The 25026-nt window shown below is 41.0% G+C and overlaps 1 protein-coding gene across 7 annotated transcripts in view; it reads right to left on the minus strand.

Annotated features, from left to right (window-relative positions):
* Positions 1-1504: 1504 nt before the first annotated feature.
* The window catches only part of CATSPERE (catsper channel auxiliary subunit epsilon), a 177148-nt gene continuing 153626 nt past the window's right edge, over positions 1505-25026 (minus strand). For 4 of the 7 annotated variants that reach the window (XM_063707110.1, XM_063707105.1, XM_063707103.1 and 1 more), the window contains 4 exons: positions 24778-24935; positions 7170-7223; positions 2614-2753; positions 1505-1678 (listed from right to left, as the gene is read on the minus strand). In XM_063707110.1, coding sequence (XP_063563180.1) covers positions 1641-1678; positions 2614-2753; positions 7170-7223; positions 24778-24935 — 390 coding nt within the window. In that variant the 3' untranslated portion in view covers positions 1505-1640. Of the gene's footprint in view, positions 1679-2325; positions 2754-7169; positions 7224-24777; positions 24936-25026 lie in introns of those variants that run through there. The other 3 variants (XM_019032403.4, XM_031005208.3, XM_055373831.2) reach the window with 1 other exon arrangement.

Below are 25026 nucleotides of genomic sequence, written 5' to 3' on the forward strand. Positions count from 1 at the left end.
AGCCGCCTGTGTGTTCTTTCGCTAATGTGTGTTCCTCTCCACGTCCAGCCGCTTGTTGTCTCTGTCCACTAGGGTCTTGGGGTTTTTATAGGCACAGGATGGGGTCGTGGCAGGCCAGGGTGTTCTTGGGAAATACGACATTTGGGTGTGAAGGCAGGAGTGCCTATCCTCACCTAGGTCCGTGGCCACAGGCCCGAGGGCGGATCCCTAGCCAGGGACCTGCCTTTCTCTACCCAGCACTTCCCTGTCCCCCGTCCATATCACTGCCATGCTTTCCTCCATGTTCTCAATCACACAACATTTATTTTGTTTGCATAAAAATAGGATCAGACTATAGATGCTTCCCTGCAGCTTGCTTTTCTCATTTAACAAAACCTTGTTAAAAACCTTCTAAGTCACTTAGCACAGACTTTGTGGTCAACGTACAATCAAACATTTATTCAACCACTCCCTGTTCACCTGTTGGTAGGTGTTAATTCTCTTTCTAGAGTTTTGCCACAGTAACTAATGATGCCATCTCTCTATATATCTGTATCTATCTATATGTATAGCATCTCTATCTATTCATCCATCCATCTACACCCGCACATATCCACATATCCTGATATACTGGTCCTCCCCATCCCACTGTGTGGAACGATTCCTAACAGTGGGGTTGCTGGGTCCAAGAGAGTCTGTATTTTTAATTTTAACAGATTTTGCCAGATTGCTTAAAAAAAACTACAGCGATTTACATTTCCTTCAGAACTGCAAGATAATTTCCTTCCCGTTCCTGACCCCCATTCCTTCTCAAGTATTATCACCCTTTGGAGTTTTTGCCATCAGGTGAAAAATGCTGCCACACCGTGACTTTGGTTTGTATCTTTCCGACTGCCAGCCAAGGTTGAGCTTCCTTAGTGGATAATTACCCGATTTTGAAGCCAGTCTGCCTGAGTGTGAATTCCAGTTTCATCACGTACCAATGATATGAGCTTAGTAGATTTATTTACCCTCTATGTGCCAGTTTCCTCATCATCTCTATAATGGGATAATAATAGTTCTTGTTTCATAGGGTTATTGAGGAGGTTTGGTTATTAGAAAAGATCCTGGCATATAATAAACACTAAAAAAATAGTTGTTTTAAATATGTTTATTGGCTGTTTGGATATGCTGTTTTGTGGGATGACTGCAACTTTGCTCATTTTCTATTGGGTAGTTTGTCTTTTCTCCCCCTATCTAGTTTCAGATCTTGTTTCACCTCTTTCATTAAATATTTAAAGTTTTCTTCATATAGGTCATGTTCTTCTCATATTAAATTTATATAATTTGTCACTGCAATGAATAGATTATTTCTATTGCTAACAGATTGTAACTGTTATAGAGAAAGTATTGATTTGTAAATATTTGTCTAGTATAGAGCCATCAAATTCTGTTATTCTGGTAAAACTTGTGAATTTTGGACTTTCTTAGCACATAATATTATTTAAAGAGAGGATTTTGTCTCTTTTTTCCCAGCATTTGTACTGTTTATTTTATTTTTCTCCTGTGACGTCAGAACTTTCAAAACAGCGATGACCAGCAGGTATCTCTGTCCTATTCTTGATTTTGGTGACATGAGCAATTCTTTGTGGACAGCAGCTTTGATCAGTGCCCGTGGAATTTCATCTTGCTTGTGATCTTCCATTCTTGATTGCCTGCACTGTGGATTTCAGACTTGTTTAGCCAGGCTCCACGATCACACAATCCAATTCTTTTCAAATAAATCTCTTTAGAGGAGAGTAAGCGCGCGCAGGCGCACACAACACACACATGCACCCACACACACTCAGCCCCCCACCCCTCCCTCTGGTTCTGCTGCTCTGGTTGAACCCGGACTGATACATCCAAATACTAGTTATTTAGAAGGCTGTGGTAATATTTGGACAAATTAAGAAACTTGTTTTGAGCCTCAAAGTCAAAATGTAAAACTTAGAATTAAAATTTAGAGGCAGCTCCAAATTCTACAGGCTCACGCCTGTAATCTCACAAAAGGCTGGAGGATCACTTGAGCCCAGGAGTTCAAGACCAGCCTGGGCAACACAGCAAGACCCTGTCTCAAATAAAATAAAATAAAATAAAATTTAGAACATCAGCTGCTCATTTTTAATATATTTTACATTTCATCTGTTAATTTACCAGTAGAAAAAATCTGTTTAGGGCAGGTTATTTAAATCTACACACCTTTATTAAATCCTTTATATATAAATTAACTACAGTCATATAAGGTTTCATGTGAAAAGTTTCATGCAAAATGATAATTGACACATAGATATATTTTCGAAACTTCACTTTCATTCTTACAAAGGATTGTAATAGTCAAATTTAGTTTATTTTTTCGGCCATGTGAGAGTACATACAGTATCTTTAAAATGAAGGCAAACAAAGGATTAATTTAATAACAATATATATGAAAACATTTCTATTTTGGAGATAGTTCAAGAATATTTTTCAGATCTTGAATTTGGTGATGCCTACTATGAGCTTATATTTAGTATTTCTTGGTCAAACACACACTCTCAATATAACTATATAATACACTGTTTCTCTATATGCATATATCCGTAATAAACTTTCAGTTTTCCTAATTCTTCTTACGTTTTCTTTGAGGTTTGTGAAGTGGTTCATAAATATATCGTCTATAAATCCTCATGTACCGAAAGTAGCTCAAAACAAGAATAGTGAAGAAGAGCAGCATCAGGACGAAGAGGAAAGAAGCTACCAGGTAGACACTTGGACTGAAATCAGAAAAAAAAAAAGGCATTAGAAGTCATTGTTCACACAAGTCATTGTTCACACTTTGGCTGTTAATTTATTTAAACACTTTTTGAATAGCTAGCTACTATGCCATTGACAGAGAGCAAAGGTGAATAAGACACACTGTCCACCCTCACGGTGTTTACCTTTTAGTGTTTGAGGCTGACCAGGGAGGAAAATAGACAAGGTGATCAATGCAATGATGCAATGAGAGGAGGAAATGAAGTTGCTTTTTTTTTTTTTTTTTTTTTTTTGAGATGGAGTCTCACTCTGTCACCCAGCCTGGAGGGCAATGGCTCACTGGAAGCCCTGGCTCCTGGGTTCAAACCATTCTCCTGCTTCAGCCTCCTAAGCAGCTGGGATTACAGGAGGGCACCACCACACCCAGCTAATTTTTGTATTTTTAGTAGAGACGGGGTTTCACCATGTTGGCCAGGCTGGTCTCGAACTCCTGACCTCAAGTGATTTGCCTGCCTTGGCCTCCCAAAGTGCCAAAAGGGATTACAGGCGTGAGCCACTGCACCCAGCTGGAAATGAAGTTTTGTCGGAGCCACACATCATGGAAGGCCTTCCAGTGGAGGGGATGTCTGAACTGAGCCTGGGCAGGAGTTAGCTTGGTATGAGTATGAGTGGGAGTAGGAGTTAGCTAGATAAAAATGCCTAAGAGTGGAGGAATAGACCAAGGTGGGAACAGTGTTTCAGACAAAGGGAGAAGGGTATGAGAAGGCATGGAAATGTGGTAACACCTCAGGACCACTCCTAGACATTCTGGAACTGCAGCTCCTTCAGTATGACAACAGCTCAGGTGCCAAGGGGAGTGGTTGGAGATGAGGATTGATAGATGGGCAGGGCCAGATGAGAAAAACTGCTTAAGTCAAGCTAGAGAGTGGGTTTTAGCCTAAGGCAGGAGAGAGCTGCAGAGGGATGATATAGGATTGACATTTTACAAGGATGATTGTGGAGTGTGAAGAATGGATGAAAGCAAAGCATGAGTGTGAAGGTAGAAAAGGCAGTTATGAAGTATTTGAATAATCCAGGTAAGCAACGATGAGAGTCTTCACAAAATTAATGGCCGAAGAAATGGAGAGAAGCGGATATATCTAAGATACATGTAGAAGTTAGATTGGATCAATCTTGGTGATTATTAAGATGTGAGGTTTGAGAAATATGAAGGAATAAAGGTTATCTTCCTTCCATATGGCTATATGTAATTGCCCTGATGGATCAGTTTTAAGGTAGGTTAAATAATGGAATAGGGGAGCGTGTGATAAGATCATGAGTTCACTTTTGGACATGTCCAGTTTGACTAGTCTTTGAGACACCTAAGAGAAGAAGTTAAGTAGACAGTAGGATGTATGGCTCTGGACTGTTCTAGAGATATTATTTGGGAGTCATGTGTATATAGATGCTAACTCAAGTCATGATTGTGGATGAGCTTGCCAGAGTGAGAAGCTCAGGACAGGACTGAGCCTCAGGGGAGGCCAACATTTAAAGGCTGTTAAAGGAGGGTGAGGCTTTCTTTACTAGGGAGAGAGAGGCAGTGGCTACAGAAGTTTGGGAAAACCCACAGTGTGATACAACAGCCAAAGGTAGAGTCGACGCTGAAGAAAGATCTAATAAGATGAGGACTGGAAAATATCTATTACCTCCACGAAGGCCAAAGCTATTGTAATGAGAACTAATCGGCAGAGTGATGAGATAGAAACCCGACTGGATGGACTGGAGAAAGAGGGCTGGACACAGGGAAATGGAGACTGTGAGTGTAGACAATACTTTTGAGAAGTTTTGTCCTGCAACGGAGAAACTTGAGGGTCACTAAAAACCTATTAGAAGGATCTAGTTGAAAGGGAAAGTTGAATATACAGAAGAGAGAAGGAATAATTCATTTGAAAGTTTCCTCAGTAAGTGGAGAGGAACAGATAGTGTGCAAAGCATAGGTGGAAGAATTATATTTAAAAAGGAGGAAAAATATTGCCTTTGTTGTAACAGGACGGAAAGAGGAGAGGATGGATGTAGATGTTAGTAGGTTTTTATGTTTGCAATCTGGAATAGAGGGCGTTCCTGTCTGACGGTTTCTAATTTCTTTGTGAGGGTGGAAACAAGCTCATCTGATGATGATTAAGGAAAGCAGGTTTGAGGAGGAAACTAATTAGATACAATCTGAAATCGCTGTTACAGAGAATGCTGCTCAGGTGTAGTCACAGAAACAGTAGGTAGTTGGGGATTTGCCAGAGGGAGGAACAAATCCCAGGGGGGTGAGGGTGTACTGGTAAGTGTTGTTGAAATAATAGACGTTGAAATGTAAGGAAATGCAAAGTAAAAAAAGAGAGATTGAAAGTGGAGGTGGAGGTTCCAGTAAGGGTGAAGGGGGGTTGCGGTGGGTGTCATGGAATTAACAAGCTGGAAGGACAGGAGGTCGTGATCAGAGAATGGGATGTCTGGACTGATGCTTTAGGAAGCAGAGAAGTTACAAGTAATGACAGTGTGGAAGGTGTAACTGTGGGAGTGGACGGCTGAAGTGCAGTAGAGGGAGGTCACCAAGGATGTGGTAAGGCCACGATTTTGGATGCTGGATGCGAACACCGATGGTGGGGCTTGACGTGGAGAGGAAAACAGTGTGAGTGTGACGGGGCCAAAGTTGAGAAGGAATGCAGCAGACTGTGGGCAGGACATGGTGATGAGGACAGACAGCTGGGGCTGCAGCGGACGCCATGAGCCTCAAAGGATCGGGTATGTTTTGTGTTTATTTTTTTTGGTTTTGTTACAAGAACGAGGATAAATAATATCTGGAATTGGTAATAGGGCCCCCTGAGGTACATGGCAGGTGAAAGAAAAGAGCACCACTTGAGAGGCCAGAAGGTGGAGCCGTGTCCTCGGGGGAGAGCCTGGTTTCCCCAAGGAGAGAGAGGGAGGGCTCAGAGGATGGTTGAAGATCTGGGTGAGTCTGCTGGTTAAAGGACAGCAGTTCCAGAGAGAGAGCAGAATGGAGACACCGGGAAAGTGGTGGGGTTGAGTGCTGGGCTAGGAGCAAGGAAGCACCAAGCTCTCTGCCTTCTACAAACTCATCTCCAGTCGCTGCTCAAGAAGAGGGCCCCATTATTAAGAAAATATCAACCACCAGCCAGCCCTTGTCTGCCTCTGCTACCCTTCAGGGCCCAGGTGTTAATGGAGGCTAACCTACAGTCACTAACCAGACTATCCTGTATGCTGTGCTCATATGCCCTGGCTGCTGGACTCTAGCTGCTGGCAGGTGAGAGCGGGGCAGGTGGGTGAGATCCTCCTCCTTTGCTCTTTCTCCTGGCTAACTCACTTGACTCCTTCTTCGGTTGGTGGGTACTTGGGTGGGTATATACCTTAATATTCACCTAAATCAAACATACCAACCCAATGACCTTAATATTCACCTAAATCAAACATACCAACCCCATGAGGAAAAGTCACTAGGAAAAGGTTCTGCATGTTTCCCAAAGTTATGTAGAAACAACTCTTGACTTCATTTGCAGATTATTCACACTATTAACATTCCATTAATACAAAAACTCCAGGAGTCAGTCATATTTACAGTAGGGCCATGAGTAACTTAATTGTTTTTCTTACACCCTTATTTAACAATCCTCTCCCCTCCCCCCCAAAAAAAACCATCAAACAAAACCCAAACACCCACATTCCAAACACCAGGCCCAAAACGGAGTAGCAAAGTCATTTGGGGTCCTAACTTTAGTATTAGGACTTTTCATTCTGCCCTCCAAGGGAACTGGAGCTGAGTCCAGGGAAATCCCTTCACTGTTTCCTAAATGCATCAGAATGAGGGTCTATGGTTGAAAGCTGACCCAGGCTTAGAGCAGAGGGCACAGCCACTGTCACCTCCCAGTCCCTACCACTGCATTCTGGCATCTGCCAAGTAGGAGGAGCTGAGACATGTTTGATAGGAAGGCAGTGGCTGTTGAGTGGGATGGCACGAAAGGGGACCTTTGCTGCAGTAACAGTTCTCAGGAATTCCTTCCTGCTGTGCCCCTGTATACACACTATACACACATACAATTTTTAGGATGTCATATAGGGGGCAGAAGTACCAGGGCTTCAGGGAAACAGCAAGTTTCTGTCATTTGGGAAGACAGATTTCATAGCCCCACAAAAATCTAAATATAGACTTATTAAAGCCATTAACTTTGCAGTGAACACTTCATACAAGTTTTTTGTTGTTGTTGTTTTAGGATTCATTTGCATTATATACTGTATAATAATAATTTTCATAATAAGATTTAAGCTGGGGACCCTGAAAAGTGAGTGCACAGGCTGCTTCTGGGAGACACGGGGGAGAGGTGCTTTTCCTTCTTAGCTGCCACTTGTGTCTTAGAAATTCCCTAATTTAAGTCCAGTTAGGCCCTGCTCCTTACCTGGGAATCAGTCCAAATGTCTCTATTGCAAACATAGCTGTTAGGTTACAGAAACTGCAAAGCAGAAAAATAATATTAAAGATTAAACTAAGTACAATATATTTTAAAACGCTCTCCATGTCCCTATGGTAACAATCAAACCATATATAATTCTAGTTAAGGTGTCATTTTCTTGACAAAGGACAGAATGGATACATTTATAGAACAGCTGTGATTTTTTTCCATATGTACATGTCAGGCTTCTCTGAGATTCCTGAAGAGCTCTCTATCCTAACAGCCTGACATCATTTTGATAGTGGTTCCCAAGGCAACAGTAATAATGATATTAATAATAAGTATTGGCAGAAATAAAAAAAGCTAACATTTATGAGCATTAATACTTATTGAAAATGAATACTGGCAGGCGCGGTGGCTCACACCTGTAATCCCAGCCTTTGGGAGGCCAAGGTGGGCAGATCACCTGAGGTCAGGAGTTTGAGACTGACCTGGCCAACATGGTGAAACCCCTTCTCTACTAAAAATACAAAAATTAGCCAAGCATGGTGGTGGGCACCTGTAGTCACAGGTACTTGGAAGGCTGAGGCAGGAGAATCTCTTGAACCCGGGAGGCGGAGGTTGCAGTGAGCTGAGATTGCGCCGCTGCACTCCAGCCTAGGCGACAGAGTGAGACTCCGTCTCAAAAAAAGAAAATGAATACTAATTGAGCATTGCTATGTACTAGGCAGCATGCCAAATGCTTACATGCATTATCTTAGTTGATCTCCACAGCAACCCTTCCTTTTAGATGAGGAAACTCCGATGAGGAAGCTCAGATAGGTTAAGCAACTTGAGAAAGTTTACACAGCTGTTAGTAGCAGAGCTGGGATTTGCATTCAGGTTTTTCTGACCCTGCTGCCCATCATGTTCACCTGATGTAGGCTAACTCCTTCAGGAAACTGAGTATTAGGGGCTCAATATATAAAACTGTATTATCATTTCTAATATTACGGAATGTCTCTCATTATTAAGTATATTGCTTGGAATAAGGCAGGATATAGCTAAGCAAACATTTATGACATGATTTCACCTACCTACATGTGGGAGAACACAGAAGAAAGGAACTTATTTTTATTATTTGTTATGTGCTTGGCAAAGTTAGAGATTTTTACCCAGATGCTTCATTTACTCCTCAGAATACTGTAAGACAGGTATTATCAACCCATTCTACAGATACAGAACGGCTCAAAAAGAGTAAGCAATTTTCTTTAGACTGAATAGCTAGTAGTGGCAAAACTGGGATTCAAACCAAAGTAGACTCTACCGTTATATCAACTTGTGGAATTGGCATGTAAATACAACCCACAAACAACAATACAAGATACTGTGTTATAAATTCTAGGCTGGGAACGGTGGCTCACACCTGTAATCCCATCACTTTGGGAGGCCTAGGTGGGAGGACTGCCTGACCTCAGCAGTTGGAGACCAGCCTGGGCAACATGGTGAAACCCCATCTCTACTAAAATACAAAAAATTAGCCAGGTGTGGGGGTCTGCGTCTATAATCCCAGCTACTCGGGAGGTTGAGGCAGGAGAATTGCTTGAACCGGGAGGCATAGGTTGCAGTGAGCGGAGATCGCACCACTGCACTCCAGCCTGGGTAACAGAGTGAGACTCCATCTCAAAAAAAAAAAAAAAAAAAGTGAGTGATGTAGACACCTGTCACAGGAATTTTCACAGCACGGCAAAGAGGCTTGTGTTGAGTCCTAAAGGTTGGAGTTTAAATAAGGATGAAGGGTTAGGGCATTCCAGGTATAGGGAGAGATGAGCGAAGGTTTGGAAATGGGAATGAATTTGTGAGGTTTAAGGGATAATGAGGAAATATCTTGGTGCATGTAGAGGAAAGTAGTGGGGGTTTTGTGTGTGTGCGTGTGTGTGTGTGTGTGTGTGCATGCGTGTGCTCATGCCTGCACATGTGTCCTCCAGAGGGCTTTAATGAAAGGCTTAGGAATTTTGAGTTTACCCTTTTTGTATAAAGGAGTCATGACTGTTTTTGAATTTAATTCAACAGCAGTTTGTAAAGTGATTTGGAATAGAGAGATTAGATGTAAGCGGGCCATATGGAAAAATTATACATAGTAGTAAACAACCCAGCTGTGTGATAATGAGGCCTAGACTTGGGTAGAGGCAATTGTGACTGAAAAGAGGGCCAAGTTGACCTTTGATAGAATGAAATTGTGATGAATCAGCATGGAATAAGTGCAACTGGAACTTTATGGTTTAAAAGTTGTTAGATGTAGTGTTGTCAAATGGATTGAATTGGTTGATAGCACAGTTAGGTATTCTGTATCCTTACTGATTTTCTCTCTACTTGTCCTATCAGTTTCTGAGAAAGGAATGTTGAAATCTCCAACTGCAATTAGGGGTTTGTCTGTTTCTCTGCTTAGTTCTATCCGTTTTTGTTTCATGTATTTTGAAGCTGTTTTAAAGGTAAATCCACATTTAGGATTATTACACCTTCTTTATCATTATGTAATGTGTCTCTTTATACCTTCCTTGTTCTGAATTCCTCTTTATCTGCTATTAATATGGCCAATCTGGCTTTCTTTTGACTACTATTAGCATGGTTTATCTTTTTTTATCCTTTTACTTTTAATCAATCTATGTCTTCATATTTAATATGGGCTACTGGTAGACAGTCTGTAGTTAGGTCTTATATTTTTATCCAATATGACAATCTCCATTCTTTAATTGGGATATTTAGACCATTTGTATTTAATGTAATTGTTGATATCGTTAGAGTTAAATCTACAGTCTTGCTATTTGCTATCATTTTGTTGTTCCTTTCTCCTTTTCTTCTGTCCTTTTTTGTATTAATAAAGTTTTTTTTTTAATGATTCCATATTATCTTCCCTATTGGCTTTTATAGGTTTGTATCTTTTTCTAATGTGGTTTGTATACAATATCAATCATTAATTTATCACATTTTTCTGGCAAATATTATACCATTTAATGGTATAATATTTGTATATATACCATTCTTAAGTATAAGAATCTTAAAACACTATGCTTCTAATCCTTACTCCCATCCTTTGTGCCATTGTTTTCATCCATTTTACTTTTATTACATGTTATAAACCCCATAGTATTTTCTTTTCTTTTCTTTTTCTTTTTTTTTTTTTTTTGAGTTGGAGTCTCACTCTATTGCCCAGGCTGGAGTGCAATGGCATGATCTTGGCTCACTGCAACCTCCGCCTCCCAGGTTCAAGTGATTCTCTTGCCTCAGCCTCCCAAGCAGCTGGCATTAAAGGCGCACACCACCATGCCCGGCTAATTTTTGTATTTTTAGCAGAGACGGGGTTTCACTATGTTGGCCAGGATGGTCTCAAACTCCTGACCTCATGATCTGCCCACCTCGGCCTCCCAAAGTGCTGGGATTACAGGCGTGCGCCACCACACCCGGCCACAGCATTTTCTTTATTTTTGCTTTTTGTTTGTTTTTTAACCTTTTGAGACAGGTTCTCACTCTGTCACCCAGGCTAGAGTGCAGTGGCACCATCACAGCTCACTGCAGCTTCAACTTCTCAGGCTCAACCAATCCTCCCACCTCAGCCTCATTTGGGTGAATACCAATGAGTACCACTGCTGGGTCATACAGTAAGAGTATGTTTAGTTTTGTAAGAAACTGCCAAACAACTGTCTTCCAAAGTGGCCACACCATTTGGATTTCTGTCAGCAATGAATGAAAGTTCCTGATGTTCCATATCCTTGTCAGATTTGATATTGTCAGTGTTCTGGATTTTGACCACTCTGGTAAGTGTGTAGTGGTATCTTATTGTTTTAATTTGCATTTTCTAATGACATAAACATGTCGAACATTTTTTCATATGCTTTTTGTCATCCATTTATCTTCTCTGGAGAGGTGTCTGTTCAGATCTTTTGCCCATTTTTAAATCTGGTTATTTTCTTATTGTCGAGTTCTAAGCGTTCTTTGTATATTCTGGATAACAATTATTTATTGGATCTATCTTTTGTAAATATTTTCTTCCAGTGTGTGGCTTGTCTTCTCATTCTCTTGACATTGTCTTTCACAGAGCAGAAGTTTTTAATTTTAATGAAGTCCAACTTTTCAATGATTTATTTCATGGATCATACCACTGGTGTTTATCCAAAAAGTCATAGCCATATGCAAGGTTAATTAGGTTTTTTCCTATGTTAGTTATCTTCTATGAGTTTTATAGTTTTGCATTTTACATTTAGGTCTATGATTTCTATGTTCCTTTTTTTTATTTTAGAGATGGGATCTTGCTATGTTGAGCTTGAAGTGCTGGGCTCAAATGATCCTCCCCATCAGCCTCCTGAGTAGCTGGTACTGAAGGCATGCAACACCATGTCCAGCTATATTACTTTTACTGAGGTGTTCACGTTGCAAGCATAACCCAGTTCTTATCACGCTCCATCTCAACAAACACGTTGTTTCTAGACAGATTTAGATCCTACCAAGTTCTAGAGAGCAATATGAAAGTCAAACTCAGGAGAGGAAGGGTTACACAGAAAAATAACTGCAGAATTTTGCTAACTTATATAAGCAATACCCTAAGAATATGTATAGAAAAAATGAATTCTGAGAGTGTTAGACCAAGGAAGTGTAAGCATAACTGTAGGTCATATTCAATTGTTGATATGAATGCATTAAATGAAGTTGAGATGCAAGAAATCCTTTATTATAATGTATAGAAATAAGTCTAAAGACTTAGAGAAAGGGGAATAATGGAGTGAATTGATCAGATGCGAACCACTCATTCTCCCTGAGATAGGACCCATAAGATACTCCTTTCACCATGGCATTGAGAACTACATCAGTGACAGAAACACCAAAGGTTTTGATCCCAGAACACTTCCCAGTAAACTTCCTGCATGCTAACCTTCATCTCAAAGTTTCCTTTCCAGGGAACCTGCAACACCCAGAATAACTCAAGTTATTTGGTTGAACTGTTCAGAAGACTGATGAGTTTTGGGGACTGATAGAATATTATGAGATTAATCAATAGTTGCTATCTCCCCCATGCAACGTAGTCTCATCAAAGAAGCAAATCCATACCACCCCCAGCATCTGATAAGCAGCCATTCATTTAGCAAATTATTCCCTCCTCCCCACACCACTAACATGTAAACCTTTAACAAACTGCTATTCCAACCTGAATGAGTTTTGAATTCCAGATACTTAAATATATTACACTGTACAGAAAACAGTAAAACTCAAAAAGTACACATGATGTGGGAGCTTTCACCACCATCCCTCAACACTCTGATATCTGCAGAGCAAAGAACATGAGCTTTGCTATCAGACTGACTGAGGCTCAAGTCTTGTTTCACTACATTCTCTGTGGCCCTGGGCAAGAAACTCAACAGGCAGAAAGGATCAGAGGCCGTTTGCTTTCACCTGGGGAATACCGTAGTCCACCTCCCTTCTTGCTTCAGGACCACATCCACTCTATGATCCTGCTGTCATGGAGTTTGTTTTTATCATCATCTCATAGAACATCATGCTGGTCCACTATATTGATGATACATGACCTGGAGGGCAGGAGGTAGCAGGTACTGCAGATATATTAGTAAGATAAAGGAGACAAGGCCAAGTGTCGTGGCTCACACCTGTAATCCCAGCAGTTTGGGAGGCTGAGGCAGGTGGATTGTTTGAGGTCAGGAGTTTGAGACCAGCCTGGCCAACATGGCAAAATCTCGTCTCTACTAAAAATACAAAAATTATCCAGGCATGGTGGTGCATGCCTGTAATCCCAGCAACTCAGGAGGCTGAGGCACAAGAATTGCTTGAGCTTGGGAGGCAGGGATTGCATTGAGCTGAGATCACGCCATTGTACTCCAGCCTGGACCACAGACCAAGACTCTGTCTCAAAAACAAAAGATAAAGGAGACAAGGCCAAGCCTGCTGGCTCACACCTGTAATCCCAGCACTTTGGGAGGATTGATTGAGGCAAGGAGTTCAAGACCAGGCTGGGCAACATAGCAAGACCTTGTCCCTACCAAAAAAAAGGTAAGAGAGACAAGTCCCATGAATTGTGGGGTACATGATATACTGTTAAGAGTAAAAGACAAGTTCCTGCTTTTTATACTTCCTTCCACAAGAAAGGGATATGCCTTTTTATGGCACACTTTGGATTTTGGAGGCAACATGTACCGTACATAATTTGGATGTGCTTCTCCAAATATGCAGAGGGACCTGAAAGTCAGCCAGAATGAGGTCCAGGGTGAAGAGCCCGTCTAGATGGTCCAGGTGATGCAAACGGGGCTGAGATCTGGCTCTTATGACCTAACAGATCTAAAGGTGCTTGATATGTCTGTGGCAAAGGAGGAAGCTGTGTGACTGTGGAAGTTCTGATGGGGAATATCAGCAGATGCCTCTACAGTTTTGAAGCAAATGCAAGTACTCTTGGGCAAGTAACCGTTCTCTTGAGAAACCGCTCATGGCTTAGGTATTGGCAGAAATTGAACTTCTGACACCCAAACACCAAGTAACCATGAAACCTGGGTTGCCTCTTATAACTGAGTGTTAGTCTTATCTCTAACACCAGGAAGTCAGAAGTGCTCAAATGAACTGTCATGAAGTGTAAGTACAGAACTGGTCTTGGGATGCCGAAATGCACAAATAAGCACGTGAATCGCTGACTCAGCTCCCATTTGCCTAGATGTGGGGAGTTCCTCGCTGATGAAAAAAATATGAGAAAGATTTACAGATTGCTCTGAATCCAGATGTGGACAGCTGTGGTACTATAGCTCCATCCAGATGTAGTCTTGAGGAACAGTGGAGAAGAAAAGGCCTCCGAGCATAAAAATCTTCAAGTACGATAATTTTCCCACTTTTCCTAATAGGAGAGATGGCCTGAGGCATAATCACGGGCAGGGGTAAATATGTGGTGACATGGCCAGGACTTGGAAAAAACAAGAGTTGATGAGAAGAAATATTACGGAAAAGCATGGAGATGAAATTCTTAGAATGAGACTAGTAGATCTGAAATTTGGGGTTTTATGTGAATGTTTATCAAAACACTTTTACTAGAGAGGAAGCTCTTACTTTATCACCTGAGCAACATATGGTTAGCCTCTTTCCCCAGCTACTCGAATGCTTGCTCAATGGGCTCATAAACAATGGGGCTGTGGTGCCTAGTATGGCCTTATAAGCATAGATTTCCCTTACCAAGGATGACCTGGATACCACCACTACAAAATACCATGCACTAGTCCCCCTTCATCCACAGAGGATAGTTCCAAGACCCCCACTAGATGCCTGAAACCATGGATAGTACCAGACCCTACATATAGCTATGTTTTTCCCATACATACAAACCTATGATAAAGTTTAATTTGTAAATGAGGCACAGTAAGAGCTGAACAATAACTAGTAATAAAATAGAACAATTATAACGACATGACAGCATCACTACTTTTGCACTTTGTGGCCATTACAAAGTAAAGTAAGGGTTACAGGAACACAACAGTATTGCTTTAACGCTACAATGGATCTGATAGCCAGGATGGCTATTAAGTGACTATCAGGCAGGTTATGCACATAGCACTGATACACTAGACAAAGAGATCATTCACATCCCAGGCTGGATGAGGTGGGACAGTGCTACATTTCATCATGTTGCTCAGAATGGCATGCAATTTAAAATCTATGAATTGTTTACTTCTGGAATTTTCCATCTCATAGTTTTGGCCCACTGTTGATCGTAAGTAAGTGAAATCATGGAAAGCGAAACTGTGGATAAGGAGAAATAGCATGCAGGTAAACCTTGTTTTATTGAGTTTCACTTTATTGTGCTTTGCAGATACTGTGAATGGCACCAATAGGCTTGCTCAACACAGGATTAACACAAACCTTTGATTTTTATAAACATCATGTGCTTGCTTTGTGTCTGTCACATTTTGGTAATTCTCACAGTATTTCAATTTTTTTTTTTTAACAGGGTCTTGCTCTGTCATCCAGGCTAGAGGGCAGTGGCACAGTCACAGCTCACTGCAGCCTTGACCTTCTGGGCTCAAGTGATCCTCCCTCTCAGCCTTCTGAGTAGCTAGGACTACCGACACATGCCACCATGCCCGGATAATATTTTTTTAAAAATTGTTGCAGTGATGGGATCTCACTGTGTTGCCCAGGTGGGTCTTGAACTCCTGGCCTCAAGCTGTCCTCTCACTTTGGCCTCCCAAAGTGCCAGCCTTTTTCACTATTATTATATCTGTTATAAGATCTGTGGTCAGTGATCTCTGATGTTACTACTGAAAGTGTCCTGGTGCACCATGAACTGCGACCATATAAGATAGTGGACTTAATCAATGTTATGTATGCTCTGACTGCTCACTGACCCCCATCCCCCATCTCTCCCCTCAGCCTCCCTACTTCCTGAGACACAGCAATATTGAAATTAGACCCATTAATAACCTTAAAATAGCCTCTACGTGTTCAAGTAAATGGAAGAGGCACATGTCTCTCACTCTAAATCAAAAGCTAGAAATGATTAAGCTTAGTGAGGAAGGCATGTTGAAAGATGAGACAGGCTGAAAGCTGGGCTTGCACCGACAGTTAGCCACATCGTGAATGCAAAGTTTTTGAAGGAAAATTAAAAGTGCTACTCTAGTGAATACATGAATGGTAAGAAAGTGAAACAGCCTTATTACGGATATAGAGAAAGTCTGAATGGTCTGGACAGATAATCAAACCACCCACAACATCCCTTAAACCAAAGCCTAATTTAGAGCAAGGTCCCAGCTCTCTTCAATTCTAGGAAGGCTGAGGGAGGTGAAGAAGCTGCAGAAGGAAGGTTTGAAGCTAGGAGAGGTTGGTTTATGAGGTTTAAGGAAAGAAGCCATCTGCATAACATAAAATTACAAGGCGAAGCAGCAAGTGCTGATGGAGAAGCTGCAGCCACTGATCCAGAAGATCTAGCTAAGATGATTGATGAAGGTGGCTACACTACACAACAGATTTTCAGTGTGGATGAAGCAGCCTTCTGTTGGAAGAAGATGCCATCTAGGACTTTTTTTTTTTTTTTTTGAGATGGAATTTTGCTCTTGTTGCCCAGACTGGAGTGCAATGGTGTGATCTTGGCTCACTGCAACCTCCACCTCCTGGGTTCAAGCGAGTCTCCTGCCTCAGCCTCCCAGGTAGCTGGGATTACAGGTGCCTGCCACTACACCTGGCTAGTCTTGTATTTTTAGTAGAGATAGGGTTTCACAGTGTTGGTCAGGCTGGTCTCGAACTCCTGATCCCAGGTGACCACCCACCTTGGCCTCCCAAAGTGCTGGGATTACAGGCATGAGTCACCATGCCCAGCCTCACCTAGAACTTTCATAGCTAGAGAAGAGAAATCAGTACCTGGCTTCAAAGCTTCAAAGGATAGGCTGACTTTCTTGTTAGAGGCTAATGTAGCTGATGATTTTAAGTTAAAGCCAGCAATCATTTACCATTCCAAAAATTCTAGGGCCCTTCAGAATTATGGTAAGTCTACTCTGCCTGTGCTCTATAAGTGGAATAACAAAGCTTGGATGACAGCATATCTGTTTACAGAATGCTTTACTCACTATTTTAAGCCCACTGTTGAGACCTACTTCTCAGAAAAAAAAAAAAAGATTCCTTTCAAAATATTACTACTTGGCTGGGCATGGTGGCTCACACCTGTAATCCCAGAACTTTGGGAGGCCGAGGCAAGAGGATTGCTTGAGCCCAGGAGTTTGAAACCACATTGGGCAACAGAACCAGACCCTCTCTCTTATTTTAAAAAGTAAAATAAATAAATAAAAGAATAAAAATAGGCCAGGCGCGGTGGCTCACACCTGTAATCTCAGCACTTTGGAAGGCCAAGGCGGGCGGATCACAAGGTCAAGAGATCGAGACCATCCTGGCCAAGATGGTGAAACCCCGTCTCTACTAAAAATACAAAAATTAGCCAGGCATGGTGGCACATGCCTGTAGTCCCAGCTACTCGGGAGGCTGAGGCAGGAGAATCGCTTGAACCCTGGTGGTGGAGGTTGCAGTGAGCCGAGATCGCACCACTGCACTCCAGCCTGGAGACAGAGCGAGACTCCATCTAAATATATATATATATAATAAAGTAAAAAAAAATAAATAAACCCCCCAAAAAACAAAATATTACTACTCATTGACAATGCACCTGGTCACCCAAGAGCTCAGATGGAGGTGTTCAAGATCAATGTTGTTTTCATGCCTATCATGCCTACTAACACAATATTCATTCTGCAACCCACGATCAGTCAGTAAGTTTGACTTCCAAGTCTTACTATTTAAGAATTACATCTCATAAGGCTATAGCTGCCATGGATAGTAAATCCTCTGATGTATCTGGACAAAATAAATGGAAAACCTGGAAAGTATTCACCATTCTAGATGCCACTGAGAACATTCATGATCATGGGAGAAGGTAAAAATATCAACATTAGCAGGAGTTTGGAAGAAGTTGATTCTAACCCTCATGAATGGCTTTGAGGGATTCAAGACTTCAGTGGGGGAAATCACTGCACATGTGGCAGAAATAGCAAGAGAAGTAGAATTAGAAGTGGAGCCTGAAGATGGAACTGAATTGCCACAATGTCATGATAAAACTTGAATGGATGATAGCACTTTACTTCTCATACATGAGCAAAGAAAGTGGTTTCTTTTTTTTTTTTTCTTTGATGGACTCTCGCTCTGTCGCCCAGGCTGGAGTGCAGTGGTGCGATCTCCGCTCACTGCAGCCTCTGCCTCCCAGGTGCAAGCAATTCTCCTGCCTCAGCCTCCCAAGTAGCTGGGACTACAGGCGCCCATCACCACGCCCGGCTAACTTTTTGTATTTTTAGCACAGAAGGGGTTTCTCCACGTTGGCCAGGCTAGTCTCGAACTCCTGACCGCAAGTGATCCACCCGCCTGTGCCTCCCAAAGTGCTAGGATTACAGGCATGAGCCACCACGCCCAGCGTTGCTTTCTTGAGATGAGATCTAATCCTAGTGAAGTTGCTGTAAATACTGTTGAAATAACAAAGTGTTTATCATATTACATAAATGTAGTTGATAAAGCAGTGGTAAGCTTTGAGAGGATTGACTCCAATTTTGAAAGTTCCACTGTGGGTAAAATGCTGCCAAACAGCATCGCATGCTACATTGAAATCTTTCATGAAAGGAATAGTTTCAGCAAGCTTCAATGTTGTCTTATTCTAAGAAACTGCCAGTCAGGCGTGGTGGCTTACGCCTGTAATCCCAGCACGTTGGGAGGCCGAGGTGGGCGGATCACGAGGTCAGGAGATTGAGACCATCCTGGCTAACACGGTGAAACCCTGTCTCTACTAAAAATACAAAAAAAAAAAAATTAGCCGGGCATGGTGGCGGATGCCTGTAGTTCCAGCTACTTGGGAGGCTGAGGCAGGAGAATGGTGTGAACCCGGGAGGCAGAGCTTGCAGTGAGTTGAGATTGCGCCACTGCACTCCAGCCTGGGCGACAGAGTGAGACTCCGTCTCAAAAAAAAAAGAAACTGCCACAGCCACCCCAGCCATCAGCAACCACCACCCCAATTAGTCAGCATCCATCAACACTGAGGCAAGACCCTCCATCAACAAAAAGATTATGACTTGCTAAAAGCGCAGATGATTGTTGGCATTTTTTAGCAATAAAGTATTTTTTAAATTAAGCTGGTTATGTATTTTTTAGACAATGTGCAATGCTGTTGCACACTTAATAGGCTACAGTATAGTGTAAACGTAAGTTTTGTATGCACTGGGCAACCAAAAAATTCACATGACTCGCTTTACTGCAGGGGTCTGGAACTAAACCTACAGTATCTCTGGGGTGCGCCTGTATTTGGTAGTGGCAGCAACCAACCAAAGCCTTCTCTGTGTATATGAATCCAGAGGCATCAGACAGCCATCTGGTAACAGGTTGATTATGTCATGGAGGGGACAGTGATTTATTCTTTCTGTGACATGTTTGGGATTTGAATTTGCCTTTTCTACAAAGCCTCTGCCTGCAACACCACACATGGATATAACGAGTGTCATATGTATTTTCATGTTATCCCCACAAGATTGCTTCTAGCCAAGGAACTCATTTTAAAGCAAAAGAAGGTAACGAGGTGGTGGCTCACACCTGTAATCCTAGCACTTTGGGAGGCCAAGGTGGGCAGATCACCTGAGGTCAGCAGTTCGAGACCAGCCTGGCCAACATGGCAAAACCCCATCTATACTAAAAATACAAAAATTAGCCAGGTGTGGTGGCGGGTGCCTGTAGTCTCAGCTACTCGGGAGGCTGAGGCATGAGAATCGCTTGAACCCGGGAGGTGGAGGTTGCAGTGAACTGAAATCACACCACTGCACTGCACTTCAGCCCGGGCGACAGAGCAAGACTCAGTCTCAAAATAAATAAATAAATAAATAAATAAAAGTAAGACAAACGGCTGATATACATGTGATTCACTGGCCTCATAGAATAGTAGCATGGACTTTTAAGGCTGCTATTTATTATGAGGGTAATCATAATTACTGGCTACCTAGGACACTTTTGGTATATGCCTGCTGCTTGGGTGTAAATGTTAATAAAGCTTTATTTTACTCGCAGAAGTGCTCTGGTGTGGATGATTATATTATAAAGCTGTAAAGCTAGCAGGAAAGGTTATCTGTGAGGTTGGGGAATTCTCTTTGGATGAAGTAAATACTCTTGCTGGTGAGTAAGATTTGGAGGTGTTTCTCCCACAGCCAGAATACGGAAATCTAAGAACCAAAGTGATGGAACTGGGAGTGGAATTTCACGATTTCACTTATGGCCCCAGGAATGTACAGATAGACATTGCTAAGAGCTCAGATTCCTTAGGAATGAAAATTGACAGCCTGGCCAACATGGCGAAACCCTGTCTCTACTAAAAACACAAAAATTAGCCAGGCGTGGTGGCACATGTCTGTAATCCCAGCTACACGGGAGGCTGAGGAAGGAGAATCTCTTGAACCTGGGAGGCGGAGGTTGCAGTGAGCTGAGATCACGCCACTGCACTCCAGCCTGGGTGACAGAATGAGACCCTGTCTCAAAAAAAAAAAAAAAAAAAAAAAAAAGAAAAGAAAATTAAGGTTATTCTGCTAGGAAATAAACCTGAAATGCTGGCTAAAGACATAGTGAACATAGGTTAGAAAATGGAGAAAACAAAAAATACTAACTATAGCTTCAGGACCACATATAGATACTAGGAATATAGTATCTGTACTTATTTTCTACCTAGCTGTCATCTATTTGAACTGATCTTTCTTTCTCCCATTTCCCCTACTCTTTTATGTAAGGTGTGTTGGTAGTGGTAAACTCTGCCACCATAAAGGCCACAGGGTACAGAATAGGAAGGCAGGATCATGACAAAATTAGAGGAGGCCTGGGTGTCATTCAGACTTTGGACTTGGAGATAGATGCGATAAACTGTGAGACTTCAGTTTGTTCTCTTTTGGGGGCTAATAAGTACATTTGTGATTATTTACAGTTAATGACACTGTGGTAGGTGGAGGTATTTGGAAGTTGAACTTTTTGGAGAAGTAAATGATGATGTGGACTGCAGTGGGCATTTGTTCTTTCAGTTGACTAATTTTCTTTTCGTGAATGCAGTCTCTTGTTTAATCTGTGTATTGAGTTTTTAGTTAAGCTGATTATATTTTTCATTTTTAGAAATCTCCTCTGTTTCTTTCCAGGTCTTCTGGTCAGCTTGGATAGTTTCTTGTTCTTTCATCATACTTTCAGAGCTCTCTTATAAATAAATTTCAGCATTTAAGCTAAGATATTTTGTATTCTGTATCTAATAAACCCAGTATTGGAAGCCTTTGTAGGTTGGTTTTGTGGATTGTTGTTTCTGTTGACCCTGGTTTGTGGTTTCTTCTTTTCTTATGTTTTGTTGGTTGGCGCTTTTCCTTTGGGGATTTTCTGAGGCTTGAGCTTAAAGCACAATCCTCCAGAGGGGATATACATTTGCTTCTGCTGAGCATATTGGAGGCACTCATAAGCTGGGGCCACTTTAAATTTTTGGCTAGATTATTATTCTTTTTGGACAGTCAGCTAATATGAAATCCAGGCTTAAATCTATTGAGTGTAGATTTGTAGTTAAAACTCTTAGGGAATATATATTTATATATTTATATAAATATATAAATATATTTATATAAATATATCTATATATTTTATATATAAATATATTTTTATAAAATAGATATTTTTATAATATATATTATATATATTTATATATATTATATATATATTTACATATTTTGTATATATTATATATATATATTTTTTAATCTGGAGCCAAGATTGATTCAGGCATGTATCCTTGCCATCTTCCCTAAGGATTTTGCCCTTCAAAGCCTTAGGTTCTCTGATCTAATCTCTATCTCTGCTAGGGCCTTACACTTGTCCTCCTTTGTCCTACATGTTGCCTTGTGATCCAGGTCACCAGGGATACACAGATAACCCTAGGGGGGATAGAGTGTCTTTAGAGAACTCCAATAGGATCTAATGAATCTGTACTTTTTCGGAATTCCTGGCCTATAAATAATCCCCTCAGTTTCCTATCAATGTGGCATGCATTTAAAAGGTGTATGTGTGTTAAATGTACTGTAGAGGAAAGCTTTCCCCTGAACACTAAATCTGTCATATGGTAAGAAATAGAATGCTATTTATATTTTTTAGTTTCTAACCTGAATTGTAGCCTATAAAATGATGTTCTTTCACTTGTTAAAATTTTATTTTTGGTTCACCATAAGATTATTGTAACGTACAGTGTTTCCCTAGGCACTGGAAGAGAATGTGTGTGCTCTGTAGGTATTGTAAGATACAGCAGATTCTCCCCACTACCCACTCAATGTGCTTCTATTCTGAAGTGAATGAGAGATGGGAAACTGGAATCTTCCCTTTTCATAGCTGGGCTTAGTTCTGCTGAGCCTTTCACATGTGAACATCTTATACAACAAATGTGATTGTAGTGTTAAAAGAGAAACAGCACCCATTTTTTCTACCACATGGCTTAAAATGTGGATCAAGTATTTGAACTGGGACAAAATGAAAGAAACAGCGATCTGTTGAAATGTTGGTGGAACTACTGGCTCTACTGGACTCACTGAGAGATGCTATTTCAGTTTCTAGCATGACACCTTTTACGAGAAATCAAAAGGAATTTCGGCCACATACAATATTATCCTTTTACAAACTGACTTTAGGTCCTAATTCCTGGATAAGCCAAGACTCCACTTTACTTATCTCTTGACTTAGGTTAATTAATAATTTTATTCACATTCTCCACTTGCTTATCTATTTTATGACTACTTGATCTATCAGATTCTGAGAAAGACATATTAAAGTCTCCTAATAAAATTGTGGTTTTGTCATATTCTTACCCTGTTTCTAATAGTTTTAGTCTCATGTACTGTCTGGCTTTTTGTTGGGTGCATAAAATTCATGAATATTTTATCTTCCTTATGGATTATACCTCATATCACTATAAAATGTCATTTTTTAAATCCCATTTAATGTGTCCTATTGTCAGTGCACCTGTAGGCATCCTCTTACCTTCAAACTTTCTAGACGAGAATTAGGCATAATACGTGTTCTCCCATCCCCAAACCAGGAGGCCCCTGTTAGTTTCCCTGAGTGGTTTTCTGAAGCCCCCTCTTACTTGTGGGGAAGTATTCTTGTCTCCATGGCATTCGGAAAAGTCTCTTGGAAGAAATACTCTCCATTAGCCTTTCTTATGAACTCCCAGCCTTCTTTCAAAGCTGCCTTTGAATAGCTTGGGGGCTAATAGTGGAAATAACCAGTTTTGAGACACCCTGTTTTCAAATCCCGCATTGATAATCATGATTTTAGAACATGTTTGGGACCTCTCTGTTAGTGACAGTCACCTTTAAATATACTGTTTTACTGCGTTTTTAAAAATTAACTTTCTATTTTTGTCTTCGTTTTTCTTTTATTGGAAGAACTCAGTGCTCTGCCCCTTCCTCATCACCCCAAATTCCTTAACAGCGGGTGTCCCCCAAAGCTCTTCCATTCTCTATTTATAATCAGTCAGCTAACTTATGTGTGCTCCTGGAATCCCCATAGAAGGTACCCACATCCGTATTGTTAACTTTTTATCATCAGCTCTTCCTTTCCACTCCAGGCCCAGATTAGAATTCTTAACTGTTTATAGGACATCTTCGCTTAGATGTCTCATTGTCCCCTCAAATTCAAAGTCAGAACTCTTATCTCAATACCTCACCCACAGAAAAACCACCCCATTACCTATTGTGGTCAAAGGAAATGCCACTATTTTAATCACCTGGCCTAGAAAACATGAAACTATATCGATTCCTTCTTTACTTGCCACGTTAGATCAATAGAGTCTCTCATCATTAGACTCTTTTTTCCCTTCTTTCCATTCTTACTGCCACTAGGCCTTCCTTTGACCTCTTTCCTTGTTAACGTCACTCTTCTCCATTATCCATGTAGAGTTTATTTTTACTTTTATTTTTATTTTTTTGAGACGGAGTTTCCCTCTTGTTGCCCAGCCTGGAGTGCAATGGCGCAATCTCAGCTCACCGCAACCTCTGGCTCCCAGGCTCAAGCGATTCTCCTGCCTCAGCCTTCCGAGTAGCTGGGATTACAGGCATGCACCACCACGCCCAGCTAATTTTGTATTTTAGTAGAGACAGAGTTTCTCCATATTGGTCAACCTGGTCTCGAACTCCCAACCTCAGGTGATCCTCCCGCCTTGACCTCTCACAGTGCTGGGATTACAGACGTGAGCCACCGTGCCTGGCCTATTTTTCTTCTGTACCATTCTTTCTGCTATTCTCAGGTGAATTTCCCTAGAACTATGGTTTCATCACACCGTTTTCCTAGTGAAGACACTAATGAAGGTCTCTAGGACATGGGCTGAAATTTACTTAAACATTATGAATTGCTGTAAGTTTGTCTCCTTCCTTTGTTTTCTACCTTCCCCATTCAGGGCACTTTCTGCCTTCCTTTGTGACTCCACAAGCCATAGACAATATGCTAACCTTTTGCTAACATTAGCTCCATTCCGTTATTAGTGTGATTTCTTTCACTGGAAGTGTCTGTCTCTGTCTTCTGGCAATGTAAATTCTACTGATGTTCTGTGTTCTCCAGAAAGTTTTCTTTTACTGCTCAAAATAGCATTAATCTTTCCCATCTCTGAATTACTATTGTGCCTGTCAATAATGCAAATAATTATATTTGAAAAATACCTCCTGTATTTTGCTCTGATTTAACTTTTCTTGGCTTTTATGTGCATCCCTCCCCCAACTCCTCCTTCTCCAGGCAGCTTAATTGTAAATACCTTGAAGGATGAGACTGTGCCTATATTTGGATCTTTCATGGCAACTGAACCCAGGAAAGTCCTCAGAATGTAATTGTAAATTGATTAATTTAATTAACACAACATAAAATCTTCTACCCACATAGAATGTTTCATGTGATTGCTACAAAATGAAAAAGCAAATATGTAAATAACGAGAATAACAATGGTTGAATGTATAGGATGCATCAAATTAAAAACATAAAGATTTTGAAGAACTAATGCTAACACTATTACAGTAACACATATATTCACCTATAGTTTGGATCCAGGATCTTCACACGAAATACATACATTCCAGAATGGCCCATGGGCCAAAATATATGGTTACCATTAGAACTGTTGATAATCTCGTATGGTTGATTTAAGTCTCCTGGTTTTCCAATAGCGTAAGAAAAACAGTGTTTATAGTTCTGAACAAGAAACAAAGACAAAAATTTTGAGGTCACTTTATGACTTTGATACGCAAAATTATAGTCTCATTTATCTTGGAAAATTATTTAG

This window comes from Gorilla gorilla, chromosome 1, assembly GCF_029281585.2.
Source record: "Gorilla gorilla gorilla isolate KB3781 chromosome 1, NHGRI_mGorGor1-v2.1_pri, whole genome shotgun sequence".
In the NCBI taxonomy this organism is placed as follows: domain Eukaryota; kingdom Metazoa; phylum Chordata; class Mammalia; order Primates; family Hominidae; genus Gorilla; species Gorilla gorilla.